The following is a 24,228-nucleotide window of genomic DNA, read 5'->3' on the forward strand; positions in this document are numbered from 1 at the left end:
TTCGAACCTGCGACCGTAGCAGTCGCACGGTTCCGGACTGCGCGCCTAGAACCGCGAGACCACCGCGGCCGGCATCGCTTTCCCAGAAACGGTCGAATATCTACGGATAAACCGAGATTTGTGTCCACCTATTTTGCCGAGTGAGCGAAGTTTCTGTGTTATCAGGAAATGGCACTTGTCGTGTTCTCCTCAAAAGCTATCTGGATCTATGTAAATTGTTTATCAGCCGTCACATGAGTTTCGCACTGTAATTTAATACTGAGTGTGGTATAGAGTGGTCTAAAGAACATTGCAGAAAATATGTAAAGTTCCTGTTTTCATGTATATTGATATAAGTATAATTCCTCCATATTGTAATAGCACATACATTGACATTTCAGACGAATGCCTGATTACCGGATATAAAAAAGAAGAAATAAATATGGAATCACTTACCTTGGAAGAGCGACTATTGACTGTAAGATAATTTTATGAGAATAACCGCAGTAATGTCACCATTTGACAGGTATGTCTGTCAGAGGGCACCTAGTGGTTATCATGCAGTAAGTTATAGCACTCGGAAGTAGATTTTGAAATCATTAGATTTTCCACGTCCAGCCCTCATCTCACACTCATTTTAATTGTTGACAGATTTATGGCAATATCTGAATCTATCGGGAATGTATGGGATTCAAGAAACAAGGCGTCGGTATGAAAATTTACAGACGTTGCCGATGGCGACAGGGAGCGCGTCCACACATTCTCACATTCTTTGAGGATCAGGCAACGACTTCCACCCGACAGGATTCGCAACATTAAGCACATTCAAAATATCATTACAAAGGCTCACGAAAGAAGTGGGATTGCGTCCCTACAAGAACCAAATGTGTCAGACACTCAAGGAGGGGGACACTATGCGGCAGAGAGATTTCACATACAACATGGTCTCGGAAATTTAAAATGGCGTCATCAGTGAACACAAGTTCTGGTTCAGTGATGAGGTCCATTTTCAGTTGAATAGTTACGGGAACAAACGAAACTAGCACCATTGGGGATATGGAAAACCCTCATCTCAGTGTTGCGTTTCTCTGCATCCAAAAAGGTCACGGTGTGGTGTGCCATATCGTCTAAGCGGATCATTGATATGTTATACATTGACGGTAGGTTCACAGAAGTGAAATATCGAGAGTTTCTGGCGCAGCTGTTTGGCCCAGAAGAGGGCCGTCTCAACATGCCTCGCCTGTACTGGTTCATGCAGGATGGCGTTCGTTCCCATTGGACTGCTGACGCCCACACGTGGCTTTAAACGGGATCTGCTGAGTGTTTTGTTGCATTGGATGCAGAGACCACCATACGGTCCGGACCTCAAACTGTCGCGACTTCTTATAGGATAACATCAAGGACAGAGTCGATAGGAATTCCCCTAAGTCACTCGAGGACCTGAAATCGGCCGTCAGAAGTGCGACTGATGCACTTGCGTGCGTCACACTCCAGCGCGTTGTGACAGAGGTTCGGAACTGGCTATATATCTGGTAGACAATTAGAGCTTCCTGTACATTAAATGTAATTCATATCTGTCTTCAATAAAATTGGGTTCCGCTTACTTTCTGCAATGTTTTTTGGACCACCCTATAGCACAGTACTGAGTTACCTGGCCTACAGAGGATAAATACAGTTAGATATAGTATTTTAATACACAGAGAATTCAAACATGAGACGACTAAATATTTGAACACGAAACGAAGAGGCTGTTGGGTGTGTTCGTAGATATCTTGTCTCTCCGAAGTATTAAAGTTTTACAATAGAATGTGGTAATTATAAATAAAAAACACAAAATTGCGAATGTTCTACATTGTTCATTTATACAGTAAACGTGGTTCTGGTTAGGAAGAGCACCATCAGACTACAACTGACTACCATCATCAGTGAGGGTTCCGTACCTGTGAACAACACTGAAAAATGTCTCAGGGGAGAGTGTTGTGTCTTGGAAAAGTTTTCAGACTTGCGCATCTAGAAATCCCCATAACAGAAATTTAATAGATTTCCTTCTTCCTTTTTTAAATGACAGCACTCACTTTTTGCGTGTAGAAGTCGTTTTTTGAAATTACAAAAATTACTCCAGAAAAGTGAGGTTTTCCCGAAAGAAACAAAATATGCTGAGGTATAACTTCGTCGTGTACTGAGAAGCAAATACTCTACTGAAATGCTAACCGGGGTGGCCGAGCGGTTCTAGGCGCTACAGTCTGGAGCCGCACGACCTCTATGGTCGCAGGTTCGAATCCTGCCTCGGGCATGGATGTGTGTGATGTCCTTAGGTTAATTAGATTTAAGTAGTTCTAAGTTCTAGGGAACTGATGACCTCAGAAGTTAAGTCCCATAGTGCTCAGAGCCATTTGAACCATTCTACTGAAATTTAAAAGTATCGCAGTCGAGAAAATCTTCTGGGTGTTCCATTGAATTGTCTTTCTGTTACATTTTTACTGTTACATTATTACTCTAGTACACATCAGTAACCAGTAAGCGTAATCAATTCAAGCTGAAGTATTATCAAAAACCAGCTACAAGTTAAATACATTTTGAAATAGAGGCTATTGGAAACTAACACATTTCTATTTTCAAGACAAGTAAAATTGTTATTTTAAGAATGAAAGAAATAAAAGAATCTCGGTATATTTGGAATTATCGCTTGTTCCATGGTAGAATCACCTTCCTTTTCAAGGTATTAGATGGTGCACGTCCAACGAAGTATGCCATAACCGTTCACACGCTAAATAACTAGTTTTAAAAATTTCATTCATGATAAAATTCTGTAACTTCAAAAGTACCACTCAAATAGCTGTAATTTATTATACAGCATTTAAATGTGTACAGGTCAAAATACTCATAAATGACGCTCAAAAAACAACACTATAATTCACAACAACAAAAACCGCAAATTACTTATATACGCCTCTGACGAGCATTCCTTGCGTCATTCTAAAATCGGTCGCTAGATTGAAACAACGTTCAGGAAACACCATGTGTTCCTAGGGATCCTCAAAGCACAACACTCTCTCCTACACACCTACGTCTACTTCTGCATAGATACTCCACAGTCCACTGCATACCAGTACTAATCATCTTCTTTCCTGTTCTACTCGCAAATAGAGCCCTACTTTCTCGTATTTTATCTCAATGGTCCATACGCACAATGTGCTCTGATCAGCCAGAACATTACGTCCACCGACCTACTATCGACGTAAACCAGTTCTGGTGATAGCAACGCCGCCTTGCGTGGAATGACCGCTAGTGAGACAAACACACGGTGCATGTAGTATCAGAGAGCGTGGTGTCCGTGTGTAGAATGGGGAAGACACACCGTCTATCTTTAGACAGAGGGCAGACAGTGATGGTCCGGAGGCTCTGAACGAGCACATTGGAAACTGCACTGGTGTTCGTGGAAAGTTGAGGTGAATGTCTTCAACACGTGGAGAAATCAAGGCGAAATTGCCGGCCGGGGTGGTCTAGCGGTTCTAGGCGCTCAGTCCGGAACTGCGCGACTGCTGCGGTCGCAGGTTCGAATCATGCCTTGGGCATGGATATGTGTGATGTCCTTAGGTTGGTTAGGTTTAAGTAGTTCTAAGTTCTAGGGGACTGATGACCACAGATGTTAAGTCCCATAGTGCTCAGAGCCATTTGAACCAAGGCGAAATTACGCCCAGACGTCATGGGGTTGGGAGGCCACTCCTCATTACAGATGTCGGACGTCGTAGGCTCTGCACAGGAGAGGAGGCGAAATGTGGCGGAACTAACATTAGACTTTAATGTTGGACAATGTACAAGTGCGTCTGAACACACAGTGCACCGAACACTCCTAACGTTAGGCCTCCTCAGCAGATGACCCATGCAAGTGCCAATGTTAACACCACGACATCGGCAACAACAACTGAAATGGGCATATGACCCTCGGCTCTGGACGTTGACGCTGTGGCAGAGCGTTTCGTGATCTATGACTACCGATACCTTCTCCATCATGCACATGGGAAGTCGCGAATCTGTCGCCTTCCAGGGGAACAGCTCCTGGACACCTGTACTGCGGGGCGCAGACAAGCTGACGGCGGATCCATTATGCTCTGGGGAACATTTACGTGGGCATCCATGAATCCAATGGAGCTCGTGTAAGGCACTATAATGACGAAGGAGTCTCGTACACTGTTTACAGACTACGTACAGCCCTTCATGACGATCATGTTTCTCGACGGCTGAGGCATTTTTCAGCAAGATAATGCGCCATATCACAAGGCCAGAAGTGTGATGGAGTTGTTCGAGGAATACAGTGGCGAGATCCAGTATATGCACTGGTTCCCCAATTCACCAGATCTGAACCCGACAGAACACATCTGGGATGTGACTGAACGTGGCGTCAGAGCTCATCGCCCTCTTCACGGAATGTACGGGAATTGGGTAACTTGTGTGTGCAGTTGCAGTGCCAACTCCCTCCGGCTACCATACCTACCACGAATCGTCACCGCTGTTATTCGTGCCGAAGGTGGATATACCGGCTATTACGTAAGTGGTCATAATGTTCTGGCTGATAAGTGTATGTTGGAGCAGTGCAATCGTTCTGGAGTCAGCTTTCAATGTATCTTCTCTAAATTTTCTCATAACACTTGCATCTTGTTCGAAACTACCAGTAACAAATCTAGCAGCCCGACTGTGAATTCCTTCGATGTCTTCCTTTACACATTCCAAACATTCGAGCAATACTCAAGAACAGGTCGCACTACCGTCCTATATGCTGTCTCCTTCACAGATGAACCACAGTTTCCTAGAATTCTCCCAATAAACCGAAGTGAATCATTAACCTTCCCTACCACCACCCTCTCATGCTCGTACCATTTCATATCGCTTTGCAACGTTACGTCCAAATATTGAAACGATGTGGTGATATCAAGAAGGACACTACCATCACTGTACCCGAACATTACAGGTTTGCTTTTTCTCTTCATCCGAAATAACTTACATTTCTCTACATTTAGAGCTAGCTGCCGTCATCGCAGCAATCGCAGCAATTGCAAGTTATTATGTGCCCTTCTCAAGTCAGTCAACTGTGACAGCAGCATTGCCAGCAATCGCTGCCCACCCAGTCCACCAAATGAAAACGCCAGAAGTACCAAGTGACTGACTGCTACAAAACATTTTTATGCAAACATCAGTCCAGCTTCCAAAGCGACATCGCCTCTTCCTAAGTTTCATCTTTTTCCACAGGATAACCACAGCATTTATGAAAAGACTATGTAACATCATTATAATCTTATCGTGAAATTGTTTTTGATATGCCATTTAGCCTGAAGTTGAGGTATTCTCTTGAAACACATACCAAAATAAATAAATAATACAATAGTTAACAAAGTTTGCGACTGGTAGCGATAATTTAAAAAAACCTGTACAAAAAAAACCTTTACATAAAATGATCCTGTGGCATTGATGGCCGGAAGGCCCCATCCGGGGAAGTTTGTCCCCTTCGTTGCAAGTCTTATTTCAGGTGACGCCACATTGAGCGACTTACGCGTGGGTGAGGATGAGATGATAATGAGAACAACATAACACCCATTCCAAGCAGACGGACTGTCCGTCAAATAAATTATGTATACAGAGAATAACACCGGTCCTATGACTGACGATATCTTTGTTCTGCTAAACACTCGCCGTCGAGGACATTCCATATCCTCGTACCTTCTTTAAGAGTCCGCAGTAAGGCACCGTGTCAAACACTTTCCGGAAATTAGAAATATAGAATCTGCCTGTTGCCCTTCATCCATAGTTCACGGTATATCTTGTGAGAAAAGGGGAAGCTGAGTTACGCGAGCGATGCTTTCTAAAATCATGGTCACTAGTGGGCATAAGATTTTCGATCTCAAGAGAATCTATTATTTTCGAACTGAGAATATGTTCAAGGATTCTGCATCAAACCGACGTTAGGGATATTGGTCTGTAATTTTTCGGGTCCCTTCTTTTGCCCTTCTTTTATATAGGTGTCACCTGGAGAGTAAGGTACAAAGAAAGATTGAATATCTTCTTTGTCAGAGAAATATTAAAACAACTGAAAACGAAACAGTAAAGGAATGCAATGGAACAAACCAGAAACCATTAGGATAAATGATAAGAAGGAATACAACTGTGTGTATGAGTGTGTTGGGTGATGGGGAGGAGAGGTGGAGGGGAGGGGGGTTGAAGGTCACAAGCTGTGCTAGAATGAAGCGTAGAGGAGAAGGATAACATTCAGCCGAAAAGTAAAGCAACAAAGTACCTACATAATAATTTAAATTAAAGCCACAATCTCAACAAAATGAAATAAATACATTTCATTAAATGGGTATCTTTCGTGCAGTAAGCGTAACTCACCATACTTACTGATACATTAGCTTATGTATTTACTAATACAGTTATCAGTGATATTTTTTAGTCTGTGGTGCACATCAGTTTCTAATATTCCTGCTAATAGTTGTCAGGCGTACTTCCTCTAATGTTTTGGCAAGTATTTTCAATTTCGTCCCTGCGCTGTGTAGCGCGAGAAGGGCCAAAAATGTACTGCTTACCACATCTTTCATTGGACGCCCAGTGTCGACGAAACACGTCGGTTCGTTTCCTATTACTCTAGCAGCGATTGAACAGCACTGCTGCACGGCGATAGAGGTTAGCGTGGGCCTAGGCGATGATGTCAGTGCTGGAGTACTGGTCAGTTTAATTTAAATTGCTTAATGGTTGCGAATGTGGGATAACCCATGCGACTTTGTATACAAAATAACACTCGCAGATGACTGGATGAAATAACAGCACCTTATTATTCTCAATACTCGAGAACAAAATAAAAACGTTCGTATACGCCGGTTACAAAGAACAGACTAAGATAAAAGGCTGGATAGAAAATGCGCAGAAGTGTAAAAGAAATTCCGCAAAAATTAATATTCGTTTTTATTACATCAAAAGATAAATTTTCAGTATCACTAAATTAAATTCCTAATTATATACTACGTAGGTTTTGCGGTTCCCATTAATTCTGTCCCATCCTTCCTATAAAACTGTTGCTGCTTGTAAATTTCACTATATCGAAGATTTTATGTTGATTCTATGGCAACAGGCGAAAGTTACTGTAGACGGGGATACACAAAATAGACAGCTGCATGTTGTGTTCTCCATGCACAGAGTTGGAAGTTGTTGCTGTACATGCACTGGTGTCTAAAATTAAAGCAACAAACCCAAATTTTGCAAGGTTGCGTTATTTCGCCACAAACGAGTATAATCAGGCGATAGTAAAGTAGAACTAACATAAACAATACAGAACGCAAACAATTGCAACATGCATAAAGGTAGAAGAAAATGTTCTTCGTCTTTTTACACACATATTCCGATAACTGGTTAATGCTCTCAGTATGAGACGTGACCACCTCTGGCAGCAATATAGGCCTGACAACAACAGGGCTTCTTGTGAATGATATCATCAGTCTCGTGTTGAGGCAATAACGCTCATTCTTCCCGTAGAGCTGCTCACAAGTCTTGGAGAGTGGTTGATGGATGCTGACGTGATGCGTCCCGTGTCCCTAGAGCATCCCAGGCGTGTTCTATGGGAGAGTCAATTGGCCACGCCATGCGTGCACTATCTTCCGTCTCCAGGAAAACGTCAACCACGCATGCTCTATGAGGTCGAGCATTATCGTTCAGCAGTCCGAGCCCACAGTACCTTACAACAACAGCACTTTGGGTCCCACTGCCAATTTAACCGTGCTATTTCTGATGCCTTCTGTACACAGTTTGCCTCACTTCAACAGGGCCAGTGGATGCTGCTGCGAGGTCAGATGCCAGTTGCCGTGCAGTACTAAGGCTGCACCGTCGTGCCCTTACAGCCAAATAACGGTTCTCTTTTTCTGATGTTACATGTGTTCGACTCCGCCCCGGTCTTCGGGGTACAGTTTCGATTTCTATAAACTGTCACCACATCCGAAAATCAACAGAACGATTCACTTTAAGCCGTCGGGCAACATCAGTTTGCGACTGTCCTGCTTCCGTTCTTCCCATCGCCCTTCACCGTAGAAAGCCTGGTAGGCATCATCTCTGTCCCATACAACACTGTCTATGAATGTGCACACAGCGAATGTGGATGTGGAACTACCCGGCAAACAGTATCCCGTTTGATAGATGACCTGATGTCATCGCTGGCGTGGTTGTCCGTTGACCGGAATTCCATATTCCGTGCAAGACACGATCGTATGGACATATGTTGAAAGTCTGTATGATTGTATCGTGAATTAGACACAGGACGGCGAAACAGTGGTTTGTTGCTCTAATTTTGGACACCAGTATGGATAGTGGGAACGAAGTCTCGGCAGCGATACCTAAGTGTATTAATCGTTTTCTTGTCGCTTTAATCGTTAAAAGAATGGACTTCGTAAGAACTGTTACATATCTTGGAGTGGATTGTATTATCAAGGACAATTTTAAATACAGAAAGCTGCATAAAAGGAGAACGGGTGACATTTTGTGGAGGTGCAGAAAAGTTGGGTCGCTATATTGTCCCTTCCATGGGCCTGTGTTTTCAAGTGGTATTATTCTGTTCCACAGTCTCAAATTGTCTAAATCAGAGTGCAGAATACGCCAACGATTATATATATTGTGCTGTAAAGTAAGTGCCAGCAAGTAGCGCTCCATTCTGCTTACAATAATTATTATTTGGAATTTTATGTTGTACGTAAAACGAATCACAAAAGGACTTTCTAGTTGAGGCTTAGCGGAGTAGGTCGTTGTGTGATTACCGTTTACGCAATATATTATCGTATATAAGCCATATTGTATGAATTTATGTCAATGTAAAACTTAGGCCGTATGTGGTCAGAAGTATATAACAGGTATATTTATAACAGGTATGCTTCGATGTCTTCATTATTATGTAGTTATTATTCTGTATTGCATACAACGGCTTTTGTTGAGATCGACAGGTAGTTGGATGATAGATAGGACCTGCAATCGCTTGTTAATCTCATGTGAAAATAATAACAACTGTTTTGAACTTTCATTTAATTACTACACAATTTTTGACAACTATTATCCACTACTGACCACTCGACAAACTGTGTTCATGCACCGTACATGTTATTAGTCATCTTACAACAGACTGTAAAGAGCCTGTGCCCTATTCATGGTCCAATACAATTGATTTTTATCCCAGCATTTTCCGATACGAGAAGATGTGATCAGAAAATCCAAATACCAAACCTGCACAAGTATTTACGCACATTGAACACACTTCTATGGGCTTAATATTCATACATCTTTAGAAATGAACTTTCTCTTGCTTGCTCATTAAATACAGGGTGACAATTATTGAACTAAATGAAATAAAATCGTTATAGCTTCTGAACGGTTTCCGACAGGACGTTAAAACTGCAGAGTTGGCCGCGGGGAATTATGGGAATTAGTATGCTCATGCATGATTTGGTTTAGCGACGAAGCCTACTTTCATTTGGATGGGTTCGTCAATAAGTAAAATTGGCGCATTTTGAGGACTGACAATACACATTTCGAGATCGAGAAGTCTCTTCACCCTCAACTGGTGACTGTGCGGTGTTGACTGTCGTTGATGGCACAGTGACTACCGAATGGTCCATGAAGGTTTTGGAAAATAATTTCTTCACCGTTATCCTAAGTTTCCCTGATTTCGACAAGCCGTGATTCATGCAAGACAGAGCTCGACCCCATCGAAGCAAAAGAGTGATGTCCTGGCTCTGGGATACCCAGAGTCCAATGGCATGGGCCTTGATTGGCGGCAGTATTCTCCGGATCTGAAAACATGCGACACCTTGTTGTGGGGCTATATTAAAGACAAGGTTTACAGCAATAACCCAAAACCATTTCTGGCTGAAAACAGCCTTTAAGTAGGTCGTCGACAGCATCGAAGTTCCAACACTTTAGCGGCTCATGCAGAATTTCGCTATTCATCTGCGCCACATCATCGCCGATGTTGGCAGGCATATCGAATATGTCATAACCTAAGCCCGAATATCTGTAGTGACGTTTCCATGTTGAATAAAGTGTGTGCACGTCGTAGTTTGTAACCAATTTACGTTTTTTTTCACGTAGTTCAATAATTTTCATGCTGTATACTTCGGTGCACAGTGTGAAGTAGGATTTCGCGTGGCAACATATGCACACAACAGTTGTTGAACAGCCTTGTGATTTTCTGTAGTTGCTAGCGGGAGACCAACAAAATGAGTACAATATTAGTACACCCTCAAATATAAAATGGCAGCGTTACGTACTAATACGGAAATAAGTGAAGTAATGTATTTAAGAAACATGCACGATTATGAAAAAAAAACTGCTTGTTATCGAATTTCATGTCATGCAGAATAACTGCAGAAGAGTAGTGTGTGAGTAACTAAAGTTACAACCTAGTAGACCTAAAATAATACGAACAGAATTATCTAGGTTAACTAGCTATGAATTACAGAAAAAGTAGACAACGAGTTTTCGTTTATCATCGTACAGAACCGAAAGTAAACAAATACCAGTCATTCTCACACTACAAAGGAGGGATTAAAGCAGTAAAAGGGTTTAGATATTGCGACAATTCGAGACGAAATTTCCTGCTTCGTAGACTGTGGATGGAACAGTTTACTTTTCATCAAGAACACTTTTGTCAGCTTTACTGGTTACAAAGCAGTTGGCACAGGAGAGAAATTCTTGGTGAACCGCAATAAACCTGTCGGATGACTCATAACAGAAAATAAATAGTTGTCTCCCTCATTCTTTATTTCAACGTCTTCAGGTTTTCTCTATCTACTGCGGTACGTCGCGATTCTAGACTCGAGTACTCCCGTAACTCCCGTAAGAAGAACGATCGTGCTCCTTTTCCTGTAATTTACTTTCTGCATTCCTTATGATTTCTGGTTATCAGCCATGGCCACTGTGAAAATTCCTCTCGAATCTGAGTCGTGTAGCTGGTTATCGTGGCTGCCCGCATTACGAGAACGTCTGCTTCTGTTAAAAGGATAGTTGTCACCGCAGTAGTCTTTAGTTCATCCAACTGTTCTAATATCGATTTCATAGCCACCAAGTCTTCCTTAGGTTAATAACTTCTCCTGCACCACTATGGGTACCTTGCATACAATTAGTGATATGGTTGCATCTTTTGTGATTAGTTCACCATATATAGATTTCGTTCATAAACCTATTCAAGAAATGTCTTAAGACTGCGATCATGTACTCTTTCAAAATTTCTGCCTAAGTGGAAAGAAAGTTTTGGACATGATTTAGTTTTCTACCGAATAAGTGTTGGTTCAGGATCTCCTTATCAAATTTTTCGGATATGTTGAGTTTGGTCCAATATGCATGCCCCATGTTCCTACTTCACCTCCCATTCTTGACGCTGCGAAGTAGTTTTGCACCGCTCGTTCCTTGATTCGGGTAAAACATTCTTAAAATGATAGAGGAAGTCGACCGGATGTCATTCTGTAATAGAAATGAACTTCGAGAAATTTTCAATGCTCATGAATACTTCGTCCTCCGTAGTCCTAATGTATGGCTTCCTGGTTGGTATTTATTAACTTCAATGTAACATAACTAGTTCTCTCTCAGACAGCAGCATAGTGGGGAAAGCCTACAAGGAGAAAGGCTGTAAAACTCCCCTTCCCCTTTTCATAACGCAACGAATGAATAATGAAGTGTCACACTGATTTTAAACCTAGTGCACAAAGCGTTTAAGAACTCTTGTGTTACCGTATTCAGAGATTAATACTGTTGCAGATATCGAAATTCTACACTTGTTGCTACATTTTCTATAATGACTGAAGACATTTTAGTACATAAACACGTTTGTCGCCAATCTAGTTTCACTCCCATATTCATTTATATCTTTGTATGAAGACCATTTCCTATTATTGGTTTCATAATTTTTCAAATATAATTATTAATTCTGTAATTTTATCTTCACAAGACACGATGCACATAAGAATACATTGGAAGTAAAGGTTGTTTTTCATCTCGTATGTAGACAGTCAAATATTGTAACAGATTGTAACTAAGTAAAGTGAGCAAAGGAAGATGAATTTACGTAATGTCATTTTGTATCATATACAGCATCAAAATGGCATTACATACTGTTTTGCAACACACTGATTTTCTGTATACAACAACGGCTGAATTATCTCTTTTAATTTTATCTGTTCAATATGTCGAATTATATATTTCACTTTGGATTAGAAGATTTTTTACGATGCTCCATCATTTGGTCAAATTCTGTGGAAAGCCAGGAAAAACCACAAGCAGAGACTTCAACCTCTTAAGACATTTAAATTTTGAAACTTGTTTTCATTCATATTATAACCTCATGAGACATTTAAATTTTGAAAATTGTTTTCATCTATATTCTAACGCTTTTTGCCAAATGACTCTTTTGTTGTTACACCCAATTAAAAGTTCTTGTACATGCGAGTGTCTTTGAGTGGTGTTAAAGTATTGTGACTGGAGAATGTGGAAGTACAGATAGTCACATATCAACGAGAGAAATTGGTTTTTAATAGTTTTTTACTATAAACTTAACGTGTTGTAGGTATTTGGTAGAAGTAATAACACTGGTGGTCGGTGGAGCGTCGTCTCATAGCTCCAGCCAAGGGAGCAGTGGTTTGGTTCATCTCAGGACCCTCAGAATTGTAATAGGTAAAGCTCACGTGATCGCCATCCAGAGCACTGGATGGCAGGAACGCTTGAAACAATTATGCAATAAGTGATAACGAATTTGCAACAGTAGCCGATTTCTTACCGTTGAACAGTATTATAAATCAAACACTCCTATAACTGGAGGCAGAGGTACTCAGTGTCCTGGAAACAAGCTGAACTTGATAGCAATTGGACTTCACGATGATTCAGGTAAAATATTCTGTAGCACGGCAAATTTGACAATGATAAGCAGATCTTGTCTGATCAACGAAGTAGATCACTGTATGGTATTTCCTGATTCACAGTGCAATTACAGTTAACAGTAGTACAGTACTGTAAATAACATATATATGCACATTCGTCTAGTGCTCTTGCAGCTGGTTATCCGAGTATTGACAAGCTTATCTGTAGTACAACATGATGCCAATTTGTCGTTTAGCGTTCATATCAAACATCTCGGAAAGTCCTACACAGATTTATATACAATTTTTACCCAATATCCTAATTAACTATAGTAGTCAGATAGACTTAAAAAAATCTACTTTTCTAAACAATGATGTACAGGTTTTGTGCTAAACCCGACTGCAGGAGAGAAATCGTTATGCTATGCTGTGCTGTGAAAATGTGCAGTTGCATATTCTTTCCCACACTCAGTTTTAAGTAAAATAGTAGGGCATTTAAAATTAGACAAATTGTTTCTCCCATACATATTCCTTCTACATATATATAATTTTAAATATAAATTTTATGCGCCACTATGGGCTGCTTTGTTCTCCCCGCAGTCGGTTTTAAAAGAAAACAAGAAAGTTGTATTTACAGATCATCAGTTTATGATTAGAATATTACTAAGGAATCTGAAACCTCCAAAGCTTTGTATCCCTACCCATTTGCAGATTAAAATTACGAAGTAATGTGATGGAGGCCACTACATCACAGATACAGCAGCAAGGGAGGTCTGTCATACCCTGTTTATGATTTACCCACGCAATTTAAGCAACTTCAATTCCCAGTCAAGGATGTACCATCACCTGCACAATCTTGCCTGGGATTGTATGCACATAACTTTGTGTACATACCATAGGCAGCACAGAGTACATCATTACTTGCACCAGCACTCAGCAAAACTTGCTAATAACTCCAAGACTAACTAAGAGAACGAAATCTTCTGTATCAGACTAACTGCACCTGACTTACATTAATCTGCGCAACTTCAAACTCATTAAAATCCAGCCATAATTCTGACTTCATTTTAACTCATTAACTGGTGAGCATCATCTGTTACACGACTTTTACTTTTCATTCGCTTATAAGTAAAATAATCTTACAGATAACTTCTCTTTTCTAATCGTAATACGACAAATTCATTTTCTAACAGCACTGAAACTAGTTCTATCATTTGTAATGTTTAAGATCCTACATCATATTAAATGCAAACGGCCGCTGTGGCCGAGCGGTTCTAGGCAATTCAGTCCGGCGCCGAGCGGCTGCTACGGTCGCAGGTTCGAATCCTGCCTCGGGCATGGATGTGTGTGATGTCCTTGGGTTAGTTACGTTTAAGTAGTTCTGAGTCTAGGGGACTGATGACCTCAGATGTTGAGTCCCATAGCGCTTAGAGCCATCTGAACCATTTATTAAATGCAAAGATAACTATCTAACTGCAAGTACATTGTAAAGGCTCTTTCGGTCTGTAATTGAAATTATTGTTGCACATATTTACACATAAGTATCTTATGACTTGAGGCTATCCTCCAGGATGAATCATGTTCTTTACTACAAGCTTTACTACAACGATTCGGCAAGGAGGTGTTCAACCCAGAACTATTTCATATCTGTCAGTGCTTCAAAAACTGCATCAACAAAAACAGGCATTTGGGTGACCCTATATCTCATGACAATAAACTAAAAATGTTGACAGTATATATATATATATATATATATACTCCTGGAAATGGAAAAAAGAACACATTGACACCGGTGTGTCAGACCCACCATACTTACTCCGGGCACTGCGAGAGCGCTGTACAAGCAATGATCACACGCACGGCACAGCGGACACACCAGGAACCGCGGTGTTGGTCGTCGAATGGCGCTAGCTGCGCAGCATTTGTGCACCGCCGCCGTCAGTGTCAGCCAGTTTGCCGTGGCATACGGAGCTCCATCGCAGTCTTTAACACTGGTAGCATGCCGCGAAAGCGTGGACGTGAACCGTATAATCGTATGTGCAGTTGACTGACTTTGAGCGAGGGCGTATAGTGGGCATGCGGGAGGCCGGGTGGACGTACCGCCGAATTGCTCAACACGTGGGGCGTGAGGTCTCCACAGTACATCGATGTTGTCGCCAGTGGTCGGCGAAAGGTGCACGTGCCCGTCGACCTGGGACCGGACCTCAGCGACGCACGGATGCACGCCAAGACCGTGGGATCCTACGCAGTGCCGTAGGGGACCGCACCACCACTTCCCAGCAAATTAGGGACACTGTTGCTCCTGGGGTATCGGCGAGGACCATTCGCAACCGTCTCCATGAAGCTGGGCTACGGTCCCGCACACCGTTAGGCCGTCTTCCGCTCACGCCCCAACATCGTGCAGCCCGCCTCCAGTGGTGTCGCGACAGGCGTGAATGGAGGGTCGAATGGAGACGTGTCGTCTTCAGCGATGAGAGTCGCTTCTGCCTTGGTGCCAATGATGGTCGTATGCGTGTTTGGCGCCGTGCAGGTGAGCGCCACAATCAGGACTGCATACGACCGAGACACACAGGGCCAACACCCGGCATCATGGTGTGGGGAGCGATCTCCTACAATGGCCGTACACCTCTGGTGATCGTCGAGGGGACACTGAATAGTGCAAGGTACATCCAAAGCGTCATCGAACCCATCGTTCTACCATTCCTAGACCGGCAAGGGAACTTGCTGTTCCAACAGGACAATGCACGTCCGCATGTATCCCGTGCCACCCAACGTGCTCTAGAAGGTGTAAGTCAACTACCCTGGCCAGCAAGATCTCCGGATCTGTCCCCCATTGAGCATGTTTGGGACTGGATGAAGCGTCGTCTCACGTGGTCTGCACGTCCAGCACGAACGCTGGTCCAACTGAGGCGCCAGGTGGAAATGGCATGGCAAGCCGTTCCACAGGACTACATCCAGCATGTCTACGATCGTCTCCATGGGAGAATAGCAGCCTGCATTGCTGTGAAAGGTGGATATACACTGTACTAGTGCCGACATTGTGCATGCTCTGTTGCCTGTGTCTATGTGCGTGTGGTTCTGTCAGTGTGATCATGTGATGTATCTGACCCCAGGAATGTGTCAATAAAGTTTCCCCTTCCTGGAACAATGAATTCACGATGTTCTTATTTCAATTTCCAGTAGTATATATATATATATATATATATATATATATATATATATATATATATATATATATATATATATATATATATATACTGCCCGTCTACCTCTGTACGAGAAAACTAATTGCGACCTCATTATGTCTCGAGATGATGGACACATAGTGAGGTCAGGCAGTGACAGACCAATTCACTTAATAAATTATGATAATGGAAATTACATTAGAGACAAACTTTGCTCTGATGTATGTCATTGTAATAAGCAACAGTCTAGAGTCTCAATATCACCGATTACTGCATATAAATAGGCAATATTCCGATCATAATAATTTTGGATGCAGGCTCTGCTGTTAACATGGTCTCCACTGACCTGTTCAACAGAATGTGTGAAAACGTTAAGGTACCAACTTCTCCTGTCAGTAACTGTAAGATACTGGCTGCTGTAGCCACCATATCTCATAATATAAAATTATAGCTCCTCCTATCTATTAAGGAGGGGAATGTGCTAGGCTCCATTTTCAGAGTTGATTATTTTGTGGTGGACTGTATACTAGGTACGGAATTTTTGCAGGAAAAGGATGTGAGGATCGACCTTTCTTCTTACTATTGATGGTGTTGGAGTATTTACAGACTGGCTACTGACTGAGGTTGGTGATGGTAAATTTTGCCAAGGCACAAAAGTAAAGTTAATCAGCCATCAGACTGAGCATTAAAAAAGCAGCAACCTGTCATAACTGCCGTTCTTTTATTAAGGACTACATCACGAATAAAGTAAATGTGTCAATACATTTGAGCAATAATTACCAAGATTTTGATAAAGTAACATATTCGCAGAACGCTGGATTGGAATATAACTGATCAATCGAGAAGTAATGAAGTCCGACCAATTTAGGATGTCACTGCTTTTTAAAAAACCACTGTACCTCTCTGGAACAGACAAGAAAACATAGGAGAGGTTCAGAGATTTAGTAAGGTTTAATTTCTAATCAGCATAAATCTCCATGTCTTCTACTGGAAGATTCCCTTATGTTACAGTCTAGGAAATATACCGATTTTATTGACGCAGGTTGAAGCTTCAGTTTAAAGTGATGCGCTACGGTATGAATGCTGGTTCGGGCGTATTTACTGCAGCACTTGACTCTGTACTAGGATATGGGTAGCTTGGCAGGCAAACTCTTTTGGTGGGTGGCTTATTAATAGCGACACAAATATGGCAAGGTCGTATTGATCTTACAGAAAAGACGTTGTGCAAAATTCTAAAGGCTGGCGTTACCGACATCCAACAAAAATCAAAATATATGGAACATTTACTTACTCCTCATATCATACTTCTCGACAAAGATAAAATCTATGCATAAAAAAATTTTGTCCCCTCGCGTTAAGAAACAATGAAAGACTTTCTTTCAACAGTGAATCCTATTTCACTGAAATTTCTAGCACTATAGCTTTCTGTCTCTGTTAGAGAAATAGTCACTTGAATTGACGAAATTTCGCCCACCTAATTTAAGGCTGCGGACATCGCCCTAGCCATTAAATCCAATTTTTGTAGAAGTTCGGTCAACTGAGCAGCTGATTCTCCCACTTCAGGATTAGATTCTACATCACTACGGTCCGACCCACGAACGATGGTGGTTCAAGCATGTCGAGGCACGGACGGGGACTGCATTGTTGACGATTCCAAGTAACACTTGCATTTTGCGCGTGCTTTTCGCTTGAAGAAAGCGTATATCCTGCAAATTATTTCTCTCGCCTGCTTATGCAGAATTTATCACTTACCACCACAATCAGCGATGGCAACTCGCAACAAATGGAATTGAAATTCACTAAACAACTCGCTTCGATTACGTTTACTGCTCTCCTTAGCTACGGCATTCACAGCAAAGGGCTGAAAAGACTCCTGAACGCTCATTGGCTGTCGGAGAAAAAGTGACGTAGGTGAGCAGAACAGGCCTAAACTCGACCGCCATCATTCGTGACTCCAATTATTGTCTCAGAGAGATCCTTTTTTCGTGAAAAAAAGTGATCACACTTATTTGTGATGTTGCGTAGCTTGGCTCCCTTGTTTGTTCTCATTAACAGTACGGTTTAATACAAAAATCCCATGTAGGTATTTTTTGTTTGTGTTCTGGGGAGTGTTTGCATCGCATCCATGACATTGTCTGAGTCAGGTATGAAGGTGATGTGTCTGGCTTTTGTTACTCTTATCAGTTAAATTAAATTTGGTGAGGCACATTCTGCGTGCCGATTATAATGTAGTGGTAACGTCAGCAGTAGTACAGAATTGAGATTATCGTTTCTTAGCATGCCGTAACTGTACAGTTTGGCGTGCGACAGACAAGTTTCACACCACTATTGTTATGGTTTGTGTTATTAAGGAACTCCTGAACTGGTTCATCGACACACAGGCTTTTACGTAATAAAACTGACTGTACATATGGCACTGTCTCCAGCCCTATGTGGAGTGACATGTATTCGATGTGTTTTGTTGATAAACGTGTCATATTGTACCGCGGAATAAACATTTTTACATGATAACGACAGAAGGAAACACGCGTGGTACTGTCTCTTTACATCGGACTGCTCTTGGTATACATTATTGATTTCTGTTGTAACGTTAACATGTGATTCCTGTAAAATTGCGCTTAATGTAGTCTCCAATGGTTTCACTTTGGGATCGGTAACCTTTTACAAAGTTCCACACTTGATTAAACGGTCAGTAGCTGAAGGCTGCACTATGAGTGTTGGTTCTGAATTTATTACATTATCTAGATTACGCACAAACTCTGCAGTAAGTATACGCTCGTCAGACAATTGCTTCATTTTGTTAGGCTTATCATTGTTATCATCCTTCAACGCAGCCACATCAACCTTGATCGCATTTTGTTGCAATGACAAATTTGCCATATCAGTTGTGAGAGTATTATATTGTATTACTATATTTGATACGTCCATAGAGTCGTTATTTTAGCAGAAATGACGTTACGAAACTAGTTATGTTTGCTGGAAATTTCACACGCAGCTCAGTGGACAATTCACTAAATTTAATTGACATAGGAGACGTTTTTTAATGCACAGCATATTTGACATTTCGATGAATTTAGTTGACACGTCAGTAGCCAGCTTAGAGAAAATCTCTGTGGACGTTTCATATTTCTGTGCTGACATTTCATTACGTATTGCGGTTAGTGGTCCATTTTCATATACTAATCTATCGCTTCCAGTGTGCATGCGCTTCATCATGTACATTAATGTGAGAAAAATTTCAGTGGTAGTTTGGTCTTGTATGTTACTAGTAGTTGTATTAACCATATGATTCGTTATAGTATTAACACTGAGATTAACCATACTATTTAATGGCTTTGCCATGAACTCGCAATTCATCTTCGCGTGCTGAAACATTCGTATCGTCTAGTTTTGTCAGCATACTCATTCTCTTCAGCAATAGATTCATTATCATGTTCCATTTCTGGGTCCACGGTGGTTAATTATCCTATCTCTACAATAACGACACAATATGACTAAATTCACATGTTTTATACATAACGTAATTCAAGTAAACTCAGCACCCGGGTAATTAATTTTATTGAGCAACAATGCTCTCCAAATCCCGCATGGCTAATCTGAAACAGTGAAACAGCATGCTCCGTTATACGCTCCCGCTACAAGAACTCATCCAGCCTTTGTGACTAATTACTAACAATTTTCAGATCGCGTTACTATGGAAATTATCAGTTCCTTTTTGATAAGTGAATCTATTGGATGAGTATTGACTACTAACACAAATCACTCTACACGTGAGCGAGAGTAATAGACAATATTTTCTTTTCCTTTATGTTGAAGCGCATTCACCAAATTGCCAATAATTTTGATATTAAATTTTCTCTCGTTACTCCAAGAAACTTTTTTGTTGTTGGTTAGCATGTATTCTCCTTTTACAATCATTTGTTATACTTGTTCTCCGTTTTCTCCTATACATCATACACTGGTTGTTTGTAGATGAAATAAAGAGAGAAAGATTACAACAGTTTAATTACATATATTATACACTACTAGCCATTAAAATTGCTACACCAAGAAGAAATGCAGATGAGAAACGGGTATTCATTGGACAAATATATTATACTAGAACTGTAGAACTGACATTTGATTACATTTTCACGCAATTTGGGTGCATAGATCCTGAGAAATCAGTACCCAGAACGACCACTTCTGGCCCTAATATCGGTCTTGATACGCCTGGGCATTGAGTCAAACAGAGTTTGGATGACGTGTACAGGTACATCTGCCCATGCAGCTGCAACACGATACCACAGTTCATCAAGAGTAGTGACTGGCGTATTGTGACGACCCAGTTGCTCGGCCACCATTGACCAGACGTTTTCAATTGGTGAGAGATCTGGAGAATGTGCTGGCCAGGGCAGCAGTCGAACATTTTATGTATCCAGAAAGGCCCGTACAGGACCTGCAACATGCGGTCTTGCATTATCCTGCTGAAATGTAGGATTTCGCAGGGATCGAATGAAGGATAGAGCCACGGGTCGTAACACATATGAAATGTAACGTCCACTGTTCAAAGTGCCGTCAATGCGAACAAGAGGTGACTGAGACGTATAACCAATGCCACCCAATACCATCACGCCTGGTGATACGCCAGTATGGCAACGACAAATACACGCTTCAAAAATGGCTCTGAGCACTACGGTACTTAACATCTGAGGTCATCAGTCCCCTAGAACTGAGAACTACTTAAACCTAACTAAACTAAGGACATCACACACATCCATGCCCAAGGCAGGATTCGGACCTGCGACCGTAGCATACACGCTTCCAACGTGCGTTCACTACGATGTCGCCAAACACGGATGCGACCATCATGATGCTGTAAACAGAACCTGGATTCATCCGAAAAAACGACGTTTTTCCGTTCGTGCACCCAGGTGCGTCGTTGAGTACACCATCACAGGCGGTCATGTCTGTGATGGAGCGTCAAGGGTAACCGCAGTCATGGTCTCCGAGCTTATAGTCCATGCTGCTGCAAACGTCGTGGAACTGTTCTTGCAGATGGTTGTTGTCTTGTAAACGTCCCCTTCTGTTGACTCAGAGATCGAGACGTGGCTGCACGATCCGTTACAGCCATGCGGATAAGATGCCTGTCATCTCGCCTGCTAGTGATGCGAGGCCGCTGGGATCCAGCACGGGGTTCCGTGTTACCCTCCTGAACCCACCGATTCCATATTCTGCTAACAGTCATTGGATCTCGACCAACGCAAGCAGCAATGTCGCGATACGATAAACCGCAATCGCGATAGGCTTCAATCCGACCTTTATCAAAGTCGGAAAGGTGATGTTACGCATTTCTCCTCCTTACACGAGGCATCAAAACAACGTTCCACCAGGCAACGACGGTCAACTGCTGTTTGTGTATGAGAAATTGGTTGGAAAATTTCCTCATGTCAGCACGTTGTAGGTGTTGCCACCGGCGCCAACCTGGTGGGAATGCTCTGAAAAGCTAATCATTTGCATATCACAGCATCTTCTTCCTGTCGGTTAAATGTTGCGTCTGTAGCACGTCATCTTCGTGGTGCAGCAATTTTAATGGGCAGTAGTGCACATGTTTACAAAAATTATACACCGGTACTGTCATGGTAGCCAGGGTGATTTAGCACATAAAAAGATCAGAATAAAGATAGAATGATAGATTGCGTAGTGCCTCAGAATGCTAATTGTTCGGAGGTGGGATACATCCCACTGTAGCGTAGCACCTCTGTTCGCCGTCCTATGCCGTTGCATGCGCTGCTGAACGACATCTGACGCCGTCTTCTCAGATTCATTACTTTTATCCAACAGCAACTTCCTGGTACCGCCTTATTTCCGGTCTTGGAAATTTATTGTTTTAGTAAAACTAGAGAGTCGCGGGCCTTGCGACACAGCTATGACGTCACAGGCGGCAGCGAGAATCACAGAGATGCCCCGAGATGTCTCACACAGAGAGCATCCCAGGGTGCCCCTGAAAGCTACAACATCGGGAAGAATCGCTTCTCGGCTTTTGTCAAGATCAGTGTCTAGTTTTTCTTACTGTTTTTAAAAAAAATTTCATGGGAGATAAGGAAAGGATGGGTATTTTATTCCAGTTTCTGTAATAAAGTGTTAGATCACCAGTCAATACTGTTTGTTTTTGAGTATGGTAATGGTAAATATGACAGTACAATGAAACATCTGACTGGTATTAGACCACTTGACAACGTTGGTACAAGTAATTTAATGAATTGCCGGTACAGTAACTACACAGGGTGTAAATTTTAACTTGACAAATCAGAATAACTCGAAAAATAAGCTTCAAACGAAAAAATGTGTAGAATCCGAAGCTGATTATTTTTGAGACGGACGTCTTCTGGTGCTAAAATTAGTTCGCCACCCCAGCCCCCTGGGGGTCGGGCGGGAGGCAACTTTGAAATTTCAAGTGGGAACCCCCATTTTTTTATTGGAGTATCAGACTCTACGTAAAAAACTACGTACATTTTGTCTTAAATATTTGTTTTGTTTCTTGGTACTTGGCTCTGTAATTGACGAAAATCCACGTTCTCATTTTTGAGCGGAAAATGGTTACGGATAAATAAAAAAGAGTTCACTCGATAGTAAGCAGGATGTTTGGTTAGGTAGTTAGCTAGTCAGATGATTTGTTTGATAATTAAAAGTTGTGTGGCCTCATGGCCACGAAACAAACAAAACTTATCCGAATCTGCGGAAAACATTAATACAGCATTAGGGCCAACATTTATAATACTCTAATTCCTCTCTCTCAAGCCCCACCGTATGGGAAGAAAGGGAGAGTATTAGTTTTAGCGAATCAGAATTTTCGAAGTAAATAAGTATTTTTTATTTATCCGTTACTTTCTTCCACTCAAAAATGAGAACATGGATTTTCTTGAATTACAGCGCCAACTACCAAGAATCAAAAGAAATGTTTAAGACAAAATGTACATAGTTTTTAATGTACAATCTGATTCTCCAATAAAAAAATGGGGGTTCCCATTTGTGATTTTATAGTTGCCTAACGCCCCGCCCCCAGAGGGCTGTGGTGGCGGACTAATTTTAGCACCAGAAGACGTCCGTCTCAAAAATAATCAGCTTTGTATTCTACACATTTTTTCGCATGAAGCTTATTTTTCGAGTTATTCTGGTTCGTCAACTTAAAATTTACACCCTGTATACCGAGCAAGGCTTTGTTACAATTTATGGGTTCGATTGTATGTTGAACATAGAGCATCCATCCTCAGAAACTTCTGTAAATAAGAAGAAGAGAGAGCCAGATTTGTTACAGAGCTTTGTTAAACATTTTACAGTAAAAGGTTTTAAAGGTATGTTGGGTGATTCACATAGCTACACTGTGTCTCAGCCTGCGAAAATGTGTATATTGGAATTCTTGATCGGTCATCTACTGTTGGAGGTAATCCTTCTTTGTCTCGTTATACTACAAAGAATGCAAATTGACGAAGAAGACGAAATTCAGATTTACGAGGTACTTTCAGCCAAAAACTACTCATGTAATGAATGAGAAAAGTTCAAGCTGCTACCTTGGCGATGTTGAGAAAGATTTCTAAGTAGGCTGTTTAGGTTTTTTTTATTTGTAACACCATCTCTGTATGAAAATCACTGGCTGTGCTGTGTGCAGTCTGTGGCTGGTTGGCATTGTTGTAATGCTCGCCATTGTAGCGTTGGGCAGTTGGCTGTTAGCGGCGCGTAGCGTTGCGCAGTTGGAGGTGAGCCGCCAGCAGTGGTGAATGTGGGGAGAGAGATGTCGGAGTTTTGAAATTTGTAAGAATGGATGTCATGAACTGCTATATATATTATGACTATTAAGGTAAATCATTGTTTGTTCTCTATTAAAATCTTTCATTCGCTAACTATGCCTATCAGTAGTTAGTGCCTTCTGTAGTTTGAATCTTTTATTTAGCTGACAGTAGTGGCGCTCCCTGTATTGCAGTAGTTCGAGTAACGAAGATTTTTGGTGTGATAAGTGATTTGTGAAAGGTATAGGTTAATGTTACTCAGGGCCATTCTTTCGTAGGGATTTTTGAAAGTCAGATTGCGTTGCGCTAAAAATAATATGTGTCAGTTGAAGCACAGTGTTGCACAATTTTTCCAAGGGGACGTTTCAGATTGTGGTGTTCCAATAGGAGCAAAAATGTCATGTTTTGTTTGCAGCTATGATTGAA

The 24,228-nt window shown here is 41.5% G+C and overlaps 1 protein-coding gene across 1 annotated transcript in view; it reads right to left on the reverse strand.

Annotated features, from left to right (window-relative positions):
• LOC126285190 (odorant receptor Or2-like) overlaps positions 1-18,916 on the reverse strand; it is a 137,668-nt gene extending 118,752 nt beyond the window's left edge. The window contains exon 1 of the mRNA XM_049984497.1: positions 18,773-18,916. Within this exon, the coding sequence (XP_049840454.1) occupies positions 18,773-18,916 (144 nt within the window). The remainder of the gene's footprint in view (positions 1-18,772) is intronic.
• Between the last annotated feature and the right edge of the window lie 5,312 nt (positions 18,917-24,228).

This window comes from Schistocerca gregaria, chromosome 8 (assembly GCF_023897955.1).
Source record: "Schistocerca gregaria isolate iqSchGreg1 chromosome 8, iqSchGreg1.2, whole genome shotgun sequence".
NCBI classification, from domain to species: domain Eukaryota; kingdom Metazoa; phylum Arthropoda; class Insecta; order Orthoptera; family Acrididae; genus Schistocerca; species Schistocerca gregaria.